The sequence below is a fragment of the Nesoenas mayeri genome (genome assembly GCF_963082525.1).
Source record: "Nesoenas mayeri genome assembly, chromosome: 17".
NCBI classification, from domain to species: domain Eukaryota; kingdom Metazoa; phylum Chordata; class Aves; order Columbiformes; family Columbidae; genus Nesoenas; species Nesoenas mayeri.
Window position 1 is genome coordinate 4,298,415 of NC_137565.1, and position 14,214 is coordinate 4,312,628.

Here is a 14,214-nt window from a genome sequence, read left to right on the forward strand (position 1 = left end):
CTCTGCCTCGCTACCTGCCGGCTCGCCTCCTGCTGCCGGGATCGGGACGGGAGGAGGGAACCTCCATCCCTCGGGAGGAGGAGGAAGGCTCCGAGAAAACTTCGGGATTTGCAGCGATGCCCTTGCTGCGGCAGAACCAGCGCCGGGGGAAAATGGGAGAGCAGGCGAGGCGATGCTCCCTGTGCAGGCACCCCCTGTTTTGCGTGCTCCTGCGGAACCATTTCCAGTCCTACTCCCTACACTCCGATCTGCTCCTGGGGGTTTACAATAAAATATTTTCCCTGCAGTATAAAATGTTACACATGGGTCAGTCAGGTACCTGTTGAGGATCCAAGGGTCACAGGGCCAGCACCTGAACACAGACGCTGCCTTTGCCCTCCAGAGATTGCAGCTGAGGGTCAAGACACGCAGGGCCTGAATCTGAGTGCTGAGAATTAAATTTCCTATTGGATTTATGGGCCTGCTTTCAGGGGAAGTCCCGATTCCATTCAAATTGTTAGGATTTTGCCTCTGGCTCCTACGCCCACAACACAGAATTAAACATGAGATTAAATATTTGCATGTGCTGAGCAACGAAGGAGCCATAAAGAAGCACATCTAATGGTCCTTGCATCAGGATTTTTGCCAAACGAGTTTCAGCTCCATGCCCTGGCCTGAAATACCACATGGCCACACAAACACTGTGGGTAGCCCAGGAGAAGAGGCAGGAGCTGGCCCAGGAGCCAGCAGCGATGCTGCCTTAGGCCAGCTCACAGCCTTGTGACACCACGATCTACACAAACCCCGGCCACTCAGCTTTAAGTAATAAAATACAGTCAAACTTCAAACACATATTTACAGGCGACTGCTGATAAAGCCACGCAAATCACGTAATTATGCCCCTTCCTTACTTTGAACACCTTAAATATCCATTTTTTGTTTGTACTTCTGTCCTCTCACCAACTCAAGCTTGAATTAGGGGTATGTGATGATATTCTCCCAATCCTGCTCATCCACAATGCCAGGGGTGAAGTATTTACTCACACAACCCTATGAGGCTCTCCAGAATACGATGGGATGTGTCCGGCCTGTCTCCTCAGGTTTCTCGCTTCCCCCATTGTGTCCGTACTCCACCCAGGGCAGGAGCAGATGAAAGCTGAGGCACAAAAGGCATGTGCCTAAGGCCCTGGCTTTCTGAATCACAAGGTGATACCAGAATCCAGTGTTTTCTGGAGGAGAGAGGAAGGGGGGGATACACATCTCACGACAGTCCTACAAAGGAGAGCTTTAAACCACGAAGCAAGGATAACTGACACGATTACAGCAGCGTTCGTGGTGCCATTGTACAGCTGGCCTCCAGCAGGACAGATGATGTCCACAAGGAAGGCGCCTGGTCCCGCACCTGCCCGTGGGCAGCCCAAGGAGCCTGTGCTGACACCACACGAGGCCCAACGTAACCTTGTCCGTCTCCTCCAGCCTTTTGGCTCCCTAATCCAGACAGCAGAAAAACACCCAACTTGTGACATCCGCCAAGGACGATCCACCAGTCACACCACAGCGAAATGTCACTCACAGCAAATTAAATCATGATATGGATCATCCTCCTCTCGTCTGCAAGGCACACGAGTGCCCTCGGTGTGGCGCTGGCCTGTCTGGGCTGCAGCAGGTCACCAGTATAACCCACATCAAACCAGCGCTGCCACAGGAGAGCGCGTTCCAGTCCGCTGCTCACAACAGCAACACAACTGACAAATGAGCTCTAATTACAAGGCCTGCGTTAGGAGAGAAGACACACGCATGCCAAGACCATCTCAGAATGATTTCCAAATGCTAGGTGAGCTTTGCCGAGCTGGCGTTTAAAAAAACTGGATAGGATATGATATGATATCAAAGAGCAAATTGGGAATCGGTGGGGGGAAAACAAGATAATAAAATAAACTTTTCTGATTATAATTGCTCTCTCTCAAAAAAAAATCTCATCTTGTGCAAGAGCAGCTAACCATTCAAAGAAATATTTAATACACAGAAAGAACTATTAAGAGAGCATTTTCCAGCTCAATTCTTAGAGCTTGTCTACACTAGAGAACAGTAAATTACGACAAATAATGAGCAACCCTTGTGTGAACAGCATATATTTGACTAGCCTGGTGCAGTTTACATCAGCTTAGAAAACAAAATCAGCAGCACTGACCCTGGTCATGCCTGTATTGGCATAACCGTGTCTGTACCTCAGCTTTGTGAGATATAGTTCAGTAATAAATAATATCTTTAATTATACTGCTGAATGAGCCTTAGTTAAAACTGCATGAAAACAGACAGTACCTTCCATTCCAAACTGTTGCTTTGATTGCACCTCACCTGAAGTCATATATAAGTCTCATCAATATCATAATCTTCTCCACAGAAACCAATTATGCTGTCACAAACTGAGACAATAACCTTAAGCAAAGAAGCAACAGCAGGAGCAGATGAGCGCCAAAGAACCAGATTTTATTCTTATGCAAATATCCTTAAGTAGTAAAACCAAGATGTGGGGAGGAAGATTACAACCCCTGCGCTGTTCTCACCTGCTTCTGAGCATCTCTTGGACCTATAGATTTCAGCTGCTGTCACCAGCGCTACAAAGGACCCGTGCTTTCATATTAGACACTACAGTTTAATTCTGTGATTCTGAGTATGAGGTGAAATAGTTTTGAATGTGGCACAAACACATCTTTGATTCAACCTTCCCTTGAAACTTTTAATGCATCTTTATAGAACATTATATTTAGCTGGTATTAGAAAAAATATTTACGTGGAAACGATTGGAAAAAACAACCTCAAACTGGTTTATGGACAAGTCCTTGAAAAAAAAAAGATCTTGTGATTTGAGTTGCTGCTGCTTTCTGGAGGCCAGCACATATGTTTCTGAAAAGGAAACCCACTGAGATGTTCATGAATCATGGTTCTTGACCTGTATCAGCATAAGAGAGTTACCAAATAGCTTTCTAAGGTTCCTGGTTTTGGTGTAAGTGTCCATTCATATGAAATATGATCTTAACTGTTGAGCCTGGGCAAATTTCATGACACTTTTCTCAAGAGTTTCAGCCAATATTTCAGTCATATTCTCAATGCCAGCAGTGACATTCTGACAACCTAAATACCCATCTAGTATCATGATCTTACTACTTCCTCCTACCTATTTCATCTGAACTATGACATGAGCGGTTATCAGATGCACTGAGTATCCATCACAATCTCCTTAACAAACAGCCTGACTGATCAACCTTAGATCAAAATAAAGTAACTCAAGACAAAATAATACATTGATTGCTCCCTCCATGTGATGCCTACTGCACATCCTTCCCCAACCAGTGTCCAACAGGGGAGAAGCAAAGGCGGCGAGGGGTGTAGGGTATCTCTTGGAGGGTGACAACTATGGACTGTTACAGAGCAGTAGGGGAGCAGCACCCAAACCAGCAAGAGCCCAGACAGAACATGCTGGTAGCCTAAAAATGAAACAAAACCCCAACACCCTGTCACCTTAAAAATATAATAACAGCGTAGTGAAATATCCAGTTCATCCACCACACAAGACATGAGCATCTTGGGAACATACTAATGAATAGCTGAGGTGTCCTATTTTCGCAGACTGAGATTTGTGGAAACAGAGAGGTACCAAACTCAAACAGCTCATCAGATCGGGATCTACCTTTTACTTTCTACATGAAGAGCTATGGCATGACTGGGACTGTCCCCTGGGAAAGGAAGGAAAACCTGCCACGCTTCCTTCTTCCACAGATCTTTGTGCCACAGAGTGTTTCCACGGCACAGTTTGTGTCTCCAACAGCCACGTTCTGTCAGTACATTTAAAAACTAGTGACACAGGCTCCTAAGACGATAAGAAGTGACTGCTACACTGTGGAGGAACATGCAAATAGATGTGGCCAGTAGCTGAAAGAGTGGGTTACCCAGAATATGTAACCTGCTTCCATACAGTGCCTCGGTGCCCTCAGACACACAGCACAGACCGCTGGAACAGTCATGTCCAACGTGGGCAGCATCTAGAAACCAAATCCAAACATTCAGAGGCAAACAAATGGTGAGCAAAAGGAAAGCTGAAGGACAGTTTGCCTCATGTGCCCTGCTGTCACCTACAAACCTGATTTGGATTTGTAGGGAAACATTCAGGACATAAACAACCAAACTGCACTAGACTAAGTCTCAAAGCTGCTTCACTTCCATCACAATTCATCTATATCTTTCGCGGCTTTTGCTAATTTTCAAAAAGGAAAGCACTTCTGTACCTCTTCTATCTGGTCTACTAGTGCCTGCAGGAAAGTCATAAAGTTGAAACAAGACCTCATTTATATTCTCAGCAGACTTTAATTTCAATGTGCTACAGAACTAAAAGGAAGCCATCTTCTCAGGGACAGAACATACAATTCAATTTTGTTCTGAAAAGTGCACGCAGGATTAATGTCTGTGATTGCACAGCACGTACCGTGGGATGACAAAAGCCTTTCCCACCGCTCTGCCAATGTGCTTCGATCCAGAAACAAAACTGTTCAATCTCAGATACGTAACTCAAAGCCTAAATGGTTTTAATGTCCAGGTGGGAGAGAGCACAAGGATGCTGGAATACTTAAATCAGGTTCAAACCTTGGCTTTTTGTTTGGTTTTGTTGGCCAACTCAGCAATGAATGCAGTCAAGCTAAATTTGACATCTGTCAACTCATTTCACATGCACTAAGAAAAAAGGTCTGAAGACTAAAGTCATTTTCATCAGCACTTCTACTGTCGTGAAATAAGGAGAAAGCTGCTATCTTGAAAAATGGCAGTCAGGACCTAGCTGGAAAAATTCACATTACTGAATATTCATGCATACGGTAGAAGAATGACAACGGGGAAGAATACATAAATCTTCTTGTATGATACTCGGAGTACAGCAGTTTGAAAATAGAGCTGTCTGTTCATTTTTTCCAATCCGTTCGCATTTCTACTCAAAGTCAAAATGGCTCTCATTTACCTGTTTGATGTATTAATCACAAAAAGCCATTGGTCAGATCTCAAAGCAAGTGGCTGAGAGTTGATAAGAAGAGAAAATATTAAGTCAAAGATGGAAGATTAAGAAGGTGCTGATTCAAGTCCTTGCTATTTATAATTACTCCCTGAAGGGACACAATATTTCAAGTACAGTCTCTTGAGGTGAGAAATAATCTGTCAAGTCACCAGGCAAAGCTTTTAGAAAAATACCGAGGCAATTGGCGGCGAAGCTCTTTGGGCATGTTCTGTATGATACACATGGAACAATCCCTGAAACTCCTCTGGCCTGCACGCAGCTGCCGCAGAAATGATTTTGTCTTGAGGACGCACATACAAGAGACTGAAGCAGCGCTCAGAAAAATAAACAAGCCAACAAGGAGCGGCCCCAGGAAAGCAGACGCTTGACAGAACCTCCCAGTAGCTTCAACAGCTTTTACTCCTTTCCTGAAGGAGCCTTCAGTTCTGGCGCGTCAGGTTGTTTCCTGCTCCCAGGTGTATTTAGCAAGGAAAGGGTTTAGTTTCATATGCGGAGCTACTGTGGGAAGTCCCCTGAAAAAAGAAGAAATCCCCCAAACCTCAACGATGTGGTTTTGTTTCTTAATTGATTTGTCAGGAACCAGAACTGGGATATCTTTCTGAATACATTTCAGCTCTCTCCTACCACACGGCATCTACTATCCTATAGTGTAAAAGAACAAAAAATATTCAAAGTTATTTAAATCACTGATTCCAATCACAATTTAAATCGGTAAAGAGAAAAATTTAAATTGATTTTAATACTCATTTTCTTTTGTACTTGAGTTATTTTCTGGAAGAGAAATTAATTATCAGCATCTGATAACTACACCAAAAATGTCTGATTTGTAGTAGATTATGAACTTCATAATCAGGACTTTTTATCAACAAAAAGGACTCACAATACACACATATTTGTATATGCAAATCTTCCTGCAGACTACCAGCATTTAAGATTGTTGACACCAAGCAGAGTTCAGGCAGTGCCGTGTGAGATCACTTCAAACACCTTTAAGCTGGTGTCTGGCAGGGACAAAATGTGACAGTTTAAATCCCCTTTCTGCTCTTGCTCCACTTGGAATGGCTGATGTAAAACTTACTTGAATCTGAACCAGAAAAACACATCACACAACAATTTACACTGAATTGGTTTTTTTCTTCCCATTCCTAGACTTTTTCCATCACTAGAATGACTCTGTTTTTACATTCATTCTTAAGGGCTTATATTTAATTGTCGGCATTTGCTTTCTAAGCCATCCGTATCCCCACAGGACGTACCCCGAGTGGATCTCCGAGGACCGGGCTGGCCCAGGGAATCTGGCAGAGTTCTCCCACTGCTCCCAGCAGGAATGTTGCTTTCCTGGTGGGAGCCCCCGGGCAGCTCCTGCAACTGATGCTGGTTTGATGTTGTGCCATTTGTACGTGCTCAGATCTGTCTCAGACACCGCTCGGGTTAAAAACACTAATTGCTGTAACTAGAACCCCGGTGCTCTTACTTCTGGGGGCGGAGCTGGCTATGAGATTGCTATGGGAGGAATTCTTAGTAAGCAAGCAAGTAAAAACTGGAAGTATTTATTCAAAGGTTTTCAGGAATGTTCTTTGTTCATCTAGCACCTCTCTCCCTCTGAATTCGAAGAAAACTCGGTGTAAAACAATGCTCATGCTTCTGAAATACACATTGGTTTCAAGTCAAAGTTTATCAAAACACTTGCATTTATGTTTTCAACCCCAAATTTCTGCGTACAATCAAATTTATTCTGTCCACTTAGTCCATTTACTTGCTCTTTCTTAAATTAGATCCAATGCGTAATGTCACGTATATGTTCATTAAACTGGAGCCATAAAGGAGCTCTCATCAAAAACTGGTAGATCTTCCCTTCCCAGCATTTTTAATGTGAAATACCATGAAAAGGGCAAAAGGTTCCTAGCTGGAAAATGGCAGCAGACACATGAATGTGCCCAAGGACCTCCATGGGCTCCAGATCTACTGAGGGTGACTAATCCCACTGCCTTTTATTATTCAAAATACAAGTTATTTCTAAGAATCTAACACCCTTTTCATCACAGTTGTCTGTTTTTCTTGTATGCTGCTCAGTTCAGACCATGAACAACACCCAGAAATCTTATTTCCAGCCTAACTCTATTTCTGGTGTGTTTACACTCACTTGTTCTCATGCCAACATTGTCCATTAGCTTAAATAACTCTTCTCCTCCCCTGGTGTTCTTACTCCCTGAAGTACTTACACAACAGTCACCCCCTTCAGCTTTGTTGTGCCACACTGAACAAGACACGTTTTTCTAGTCTCTGCTCTGAAACATCACATCTTGAATAATATAGGTGGTTGTGGAGTCCCATACCCAACCGCATCTCAAAAGTACCTATAGAGGAACTAGAATAGAGGGCAGTGAGAAAGATGATCAAATACATGGTGTGGTTTGGGTAGCAGAAAATCTTTTGCTCAGTCTCTCAAGGATTAGTTCTTAGGAGTTCATCCTTTTTCAGGTATAGGGATGTATCTGTACAATTTTGCAAGATTTCTAGTAAAATCGCTATGACCATTATTTGCATTGCCAAGTGCAGATACGTTTTGTTTGGCGTGTTTTGCTTTTTTAAAAAACATAATCCAATTCAAATTTCTATTTGCGGCCTTTACAAATTAAAAGTACTCCTTTAAATAAGGATATTACCATTTCCTTATTATGCTTTTCAAGTTTCTTCTCTTAAAAACCAACAGGTAAACACTACATAGAAAAAGTGTTGGAATGGGCATCAGAAAAACAGGCACATATTGCAGTTGTTAACCAGCTATTGAAAGTTACAGCTTCATCTCCTGCTCACAGCCAGGCCCATATATATTTGGACACTTGCTATCGTTACAAATGCAGCGGCTTTAGCTTTGTGCCAGGTAGAAGAGATGAGAATCTGGCTCGCAGTCTGCATTTCTAACTCTTCACAGAACAAGAGAGTCCAAACATATTTCAGTTCTTTATAGCTGCTCTTCATAGACAAGTAAAGATCTTTATCGCAATAAAACCAGAAGGCACTGCCACCGAGTGTAATTACATGCTACCAGAGTTGAGTGTTGTCTTCCAGAAATAGGAAGTGGTTTGAAAAATGCATGTTTTCTGCTTGGGCCATACTGTGAGTTCCTTAAATAAAACGCTACCTCTGATCCCTGTGCAGATAAAACGGGAACTCTGGTCTTGTGGGGCTGAGCAAATCTGGACCGTGGGCTTCACGTGGGCCCTGCTCTCTTTTCACACCACCCAGTTCATGTGCCAGGGATGGGGAAGGACTCAATTAGGATTATTTCTCCTCTTCAGCCACTTAAGAACTCACCATTTCAAGGCAGCAAAGCCCATGGAGTTCTTCCTTTCCGACATCAGACTACTATTGCAGAAACCCCACAGATAACTCAGCGTCGCACCAGCGAGGATAACTCACTGCTGCACAAACGCCCAACAAAGGAATGGGGATGGGGTTTACAAACCCCCGGCTGCAAAAACGTGCTGCTGGGTCTGAAGGCGCGTGGACTGTCAGTCACCAGGACAAACAGGTTCCAAATATCCCCTCTGTCTCACATTTTACATTTCTGAGATGCCTAAATTAGGGTTGTTGTACATATCCCAGGATCCCTGGCAAAGTCAGATATTTTGGTACATGAATCATTATCAGAAACCACCATCACACATCACTTCTCTATTACTGTAAAATAATAACGGTTTGTACATTTTACTACAAAACTTTCTGCTGAAGAAGTCACAGATCTTTATAAACATTCATTTCAGCTGAGAATCTCCCAGGATAGGAAACAGCATCTCCGTACGGAACAGCTCAAGGCGCAGGAACGCGCCCTGCCCCTCGTGCAGCACAAGGAGGCTGCAGCAGAGCCTCTCACTTTGTACACTAACCACAAAATCATCCAATGTCACCCATTTACCTCCTCACAAAAACATTTTTGATCATTATTTCTGTTTCTGTTTCAAGTAGTAGGTGGGTTTTTTTGCGAGTGAACCAACAGCCCCAAATGCCGTTAGGAAAGGCAGACGGGAGCGAAGTGGCACGAGGCTACAATGTATGGATGGATCTTTCACCGACTTAGTTTAACGTCTTGCCCGTTAACACCTTATCCACCGTGATTTAAGGGCAGTGAACATGTTTCTGCCCGAACCCCAGGATTTCACAGCCTTTTTGCAGCACAGAGCTGCGCACACACTGGCACATAGCGCTAACGACACGTAAAAGAAACTGTGACTCAATTTCAAAGGGAAATATTATTTGCTGCTTCAAAAATTATTCAGATCATTAAAGGCTCGTTCTTCCAAGAGCAAGTCAATGTAACTAAGCGTGCCCTTCCACAACGTGGATTATTCACATAGTTTAAGTCATTCTCTGTCTCTACTCCAGGGATCCGTCTCTCCCTTCGCTCTATGCTTTTTCTGCTCCATCCCTTTCCAGTACTTGCCCCTCTCCTCATCCTGCTCTCTCGCTGTTTCTAGTCTCTTCCCCTCCTTTCTTTACAGTAATTTCCATTTTCTTTGAAATGTTTTGGCACGTAATGCTGGCTTTATTCTTCCTTCTCCATCTGCTGCTCTTGTCTTTCTAAATATCTTCAGGAGCCTTCTCTTGGGAGAAAGCAAGAGCCACTTTTTCCATTTGTTAGCTCCTCTTTCTGCATTTCAGTTCCCTTCTTTTACTTTATGGACGTGGAATCAGACAATCCTCGTTTCCCTGGAAGCTGATACGCCAGCTACAATATCTTCTTTCCAGCCCCAGAAAGGTGGCTACCACGCTGTGTGGAATCTGTCTCTCCTTTTGAATACAAGTATCCCAGGAAAGGTGTTAAGTATTGAGAATATATTACAAGAGCAATGCTACAGAAAGCAAACTCACTGGTAGGTTTTACTCCCCTGCCTTGTGCTCAGTGTTTGTGGAATCTTCTGCCCATGGAGACTTGCTCCACCAGCTACAATCCAAATTTTAAAGGGAGTTTCCTGCTCCCTAAGGGTTTTATTCTCTGTAAAATCTTCTATTTCATTATCAGGACTTAGAGGGAACAAAGCAGAAATAACCAAGCTCAGCTACCAGCACAGCCTTTATACAAATCTCCCCTATATTGTCTTTCCAGTGTATTTTAATTTGGGACTCAAAGGCTCAACTCTAAGATGTGTCTTCCCAGCCTTGTTCCCAGACAAGGGAAAGAGCTGCAACACTGAAGATGACACAGAGATTTGCCAATTAGAAACCAACCAACAAAGTCCTTTGGGGAAACATTCAGCCATACCCGCATGTGTAGCTTTTAACTAAAACATAAGACATAATACAAACTGACCACAGATTAAGCAAAGTAAATATGAAGAGAACGGTGAAAGGATTCCTTCTGTTAAAAATGTTTGTTTGTTTCCAAACTTCAATCTAAAGACTGCCTTTCTCTTAAAGTTTTCTTCATATTTGTTATTAGCTGAGGTGTGTGCTTGTTACACCTCAGCACTGGGAGTGATGCCTCCTAGAGGTTTTTGCTTCCAGAAAGGGTAAAGGAAAATAAACAGCAGAAAGCTAAAAAAAGCCCTTGCAGTCAGCAAGGTGGATTTCGCCAAGAGGGATAACATTTAAGTCACAAAAGCTACAAATCTTTTACAGTTACAGAAATAAAATACAAGAAATGAAGCGTTTATCAAGGATTCCAAAGTACAGCAAACAAGAACATTAGCAAATGCCAATGTTTCTAAAAGCCTCTCAACGCTCAGATCTTCATTTCTACCACAAGCTCAAAAGATACGGCACAAGAGTCAGTTGTTTCTTGGGTTTGTTTTCTGTTTCCTCTGGACACAGAGATTTTGCTTCATGCACTTGGCTGAGGAACAAGCAGCAGCTACCCAAGCGCTGGAGAATCCGAGCTGCTCCTCTCAAGGTTTTCCGTGTTGTTTTTAAACATAAAACGTTTTATACACAAAGCGCCTTCCCATAGATTTATTAGAAGCTAAAAGGGAAATACGTATTTAACGAGATGTGACTTATCTGAAACGTGCTCAGCTAAAACCCAAAAAGAAACCAGGAAGGAACACGATGTGCTTGTTCTGCCCAATTCCTCTGGCACTTTGATAGTTGTGTCTCCTACTGCCCATGTGAAACCAGCAAATTCTCATGGCTACACGTGATGATGTGCAAAAAGTGAGAACGGGGAAAAGAATTCTCTCAGTTAATTAATTGAAAGTTATTTACAACAAGAGATTTCCAGATAGAAGCCTGATTTAAGCTGCCCGACCCTTTCAGCATTTCTAGAGAGATGATGTATTGTAAAACTAACCCAGTGAAAAATGAAAGTAAAAATAGAAGCGATAAGGCATCTTCTAAATAAGCAAAGCTGCTTTTACAGCATGCTGCATAACTGGAGTGTGGTAAACATACCACTGTTATAAATAACATCCAGCCTTCTGACATTATTCTTTAGTTAATTATTTCAAACTCTTCATAAACATTAATGAAGCAAAGCTCACAGTTGTCCTGCAAAGTGAATTACTCTGATATACAGGAGGAAAAATGAAAACACAGGGACAGAAAACAACCCTCCGCAGTTCCAGTGGCATATTTGTATAGAGAATTCAGGAGGTCTCACAGCGGGAGAGAAAAAACACCCTCTCACCCAGATAAAAGCGCTTACTAAGTGACCACTTTGTAGGATTTACACTTAATTTAATTTTGCCCAAAATGTCACATCAACATTTTTAGATTTAACTAGGACTAGTAAATGACCAAGACATATCAAAGTTTTACACTGATAAGTGAGGCCCAAACAAATTCCTTTTAAATGTAAACTCTTAACGCTCTCTCCTTGCTGAGGTGCTTTCATGGTCTTTAACACCTCATCATAAAACCATCAAAAATAACATTTCACCTTAAAAATGCCAGCAGCTGCCAAAGCATGATATATAGCACTATGTCAGATTATAGAGAAAGAAACACCAAGATCTAGCACAACAATAATTAGCAAATAATTGCGTCTCATTACCTTTGTGGTCTTCTTGGGCCAGCTGACCACGGGGACTCCCGAAATGGCAAGATTTTGGTCATCATCAGCATGTTCCTTCAGGATGTTCTGTTGTGAACGAAAAGGCCTTTATTAACCAGAGAAATCTTTCTCCAACTGAAGAACGCAGAGACTCACACAAGACAATACCCCACGCTGCTGAGAGATGGAGCGACAAGATCTCTGTTGACTTGTTACATCTCTGCAAGTTACTTTTGCTTCCAAACTTCCATTTCACACTGAAACTCCCGCACCTGTCATTAAGATCCAAGATGTGAAGTTTCTTGCAAAGCAGACAGCGAAATCAGCCATGAATCACCTGGAATATTACAGACTTCTCTAACATTGGTGTGACAAATGAAAACCAAAAACAAGTCAAAAGGAGGATTCTGCTGTGCTGATGAACACTGAAGCCCAAATAAGCACTAATAGGTTAATGGGAAAAACGCTCCAAGAAAACAAACAAGGAGTGCAGGTTGGAAATTACCTCGTAGGAGAATTTAGGAGATAATCCCAGACAACGAAGTACAACGGTGTTGCTTCCAAGTATACCAACTTCTTGGAAAAACCTTAATTAGACAACAATAGGCACTGGTCTCTGAGTCCCCAGCACAGAGCTTTAATAATCAGAAATTTCACACACTATACAAAATAAGCTTAAAATACAGTAATTGTTTTAATAGGAAGTGCAGCTGGAATTCATCTGTAATCATCCAGCTAAAGCCCAGAGCACCACAGCATGTTCCAGGCCCCGAGAGCCTGAGCAGGCAGACTAGCAGCTAAACTCAGGTTTAAAGGAGCATCCCTGGGGCCGCTCAGGCCCTGTCAGATTCAGCCCAATTCCCCAGTCTGTGCTTAGATCAGAGATGCTTCACTAACAGCACCGGCACAGCGCTGCTGCTTCAGGTACCATCATCCCAGTAAGGCTGCTCTCAATGCTGGTTAGTTTGAAAGCAGCTCCAACGACCAAAAGAAGCAAGACCAGTACAAGCCCAGCTTTGTCAGGCCAGCACTGTGGCTGCACTCGGGAGCCTGCATAGGCACAGCCCGGCTGGTCAGGAGTAAAACGCAGCTTGTCCCAGCCTGACTGGGCTGCAAAGCCCGTCTTGTACCTTCAACTGAATATTCTTGCAGTGAAACAGTGAACGACTTCTACATACGGACTAGTCACCGGTAAATTAACCCTTGGCTGAGCTGAGGTTAAGCGAGCACCTCTTTTCTCCTGTCCTCTTTATTTTGAGATGGTGTTAGTTTTCAGTCCTAAAAATGGAAGGTGTTTTTAGTTTTCATAGCAAAGCCAACATTCTCCAGAACAAGGCAGCAGCTTGAGAGCCATATAAACAAAGGACAAATAAATCCCTCTTTACTTTGCTACTCTTGGATTTAAAAGCTTGTAAGACAGAAAACCTTAACACTTCTACTAATGACTGTCAGAGACTCCGAGTTCAATAGAAAGCAGAGTATATTCCAAGAACTTGGCAGGATAATGAAGGTTTCTTGTTATCATATGTATCACGTGGCAATGTTACCCAAGAAGAAATGTAAAACTATGGCAGTTTATCATCTCAGCCAGCTGAAAACAATGGATGTCTGAGCAGCAGAACCATAACCAAGCCACGTTTGCAGCGCCTGCAGTGTCGGGTGTCAGCACACAACAGGCCAGGGAGGCAGACTACTGTTCACCTGCTTACAAAATGTAATAAAACAACCCAAAAAAAAGATAAAGAAAAGCCACGGGGCTCCAGTTAAACAAACACGATGCTCATCTAGCACAAAGCTGCCCGATTCATTACATTTACAGGCTGTGGTGACAACAGCAGGTATGAAGGAAAGAAGTTGATTAAGTATGTAAGAATCCAGCTTAGCCATTAATTTCAAAAGCACAGCAAGGAATGGCTCCCTTGAAATGTGTTTGGTGGAGGGAGGTTTTTTCCTGTCATCAGTATGAGAAGGGGGTAAGATTTCTTGGCAAGAAAAAGTAAGAACATATTTCAGTAGATATCATCTGTCTTGCACAAGAATCTTCTCCTGCTGCCAAGGAGTTGCGGATATTTGACAAACTCTTTTCTTCAAACTGAGTTTCTTCTGCCCCGATGGACTTCCAGAGCCTCTGCTGACGAGGGGCAGCATTTTTGCTTTGAAGTGGGGAAGGTCTGTGGCGTTATTT

The 14,214-nt window shown here is 42.9% G+C and overlaps 1 protein-coding gene across 1 annotated transcript in view; it reads right to left on the reverse strand.

Annotated features, from left to right (window-relative positions):
* Positions 1-337: 337 nt before the first annotated feature.
* The window catches only part of LOC308047262 (lysine-specific demethylase 2B-like), a gene marked incomplete at its 3' end in the record, with an annotated part of 84,639 nt that continues 70,762 nt past the window's right edge, over positions 338-14,214 (reverse strand). The window contains exons 13-14 of the mRNA XM_080355627.1: positions 12,030-12,116; positions 338-391 (exon numbers count right to left, since the gene is read on the reverse strand). Coding sequence (XP_080211753.1) covers positions 338-391; positions 12,030-12,116 — 141 coding nt within the window. The remainder of the gene's footprint in view (positions 392-12,029; positions 12,117-14,214) is intronic.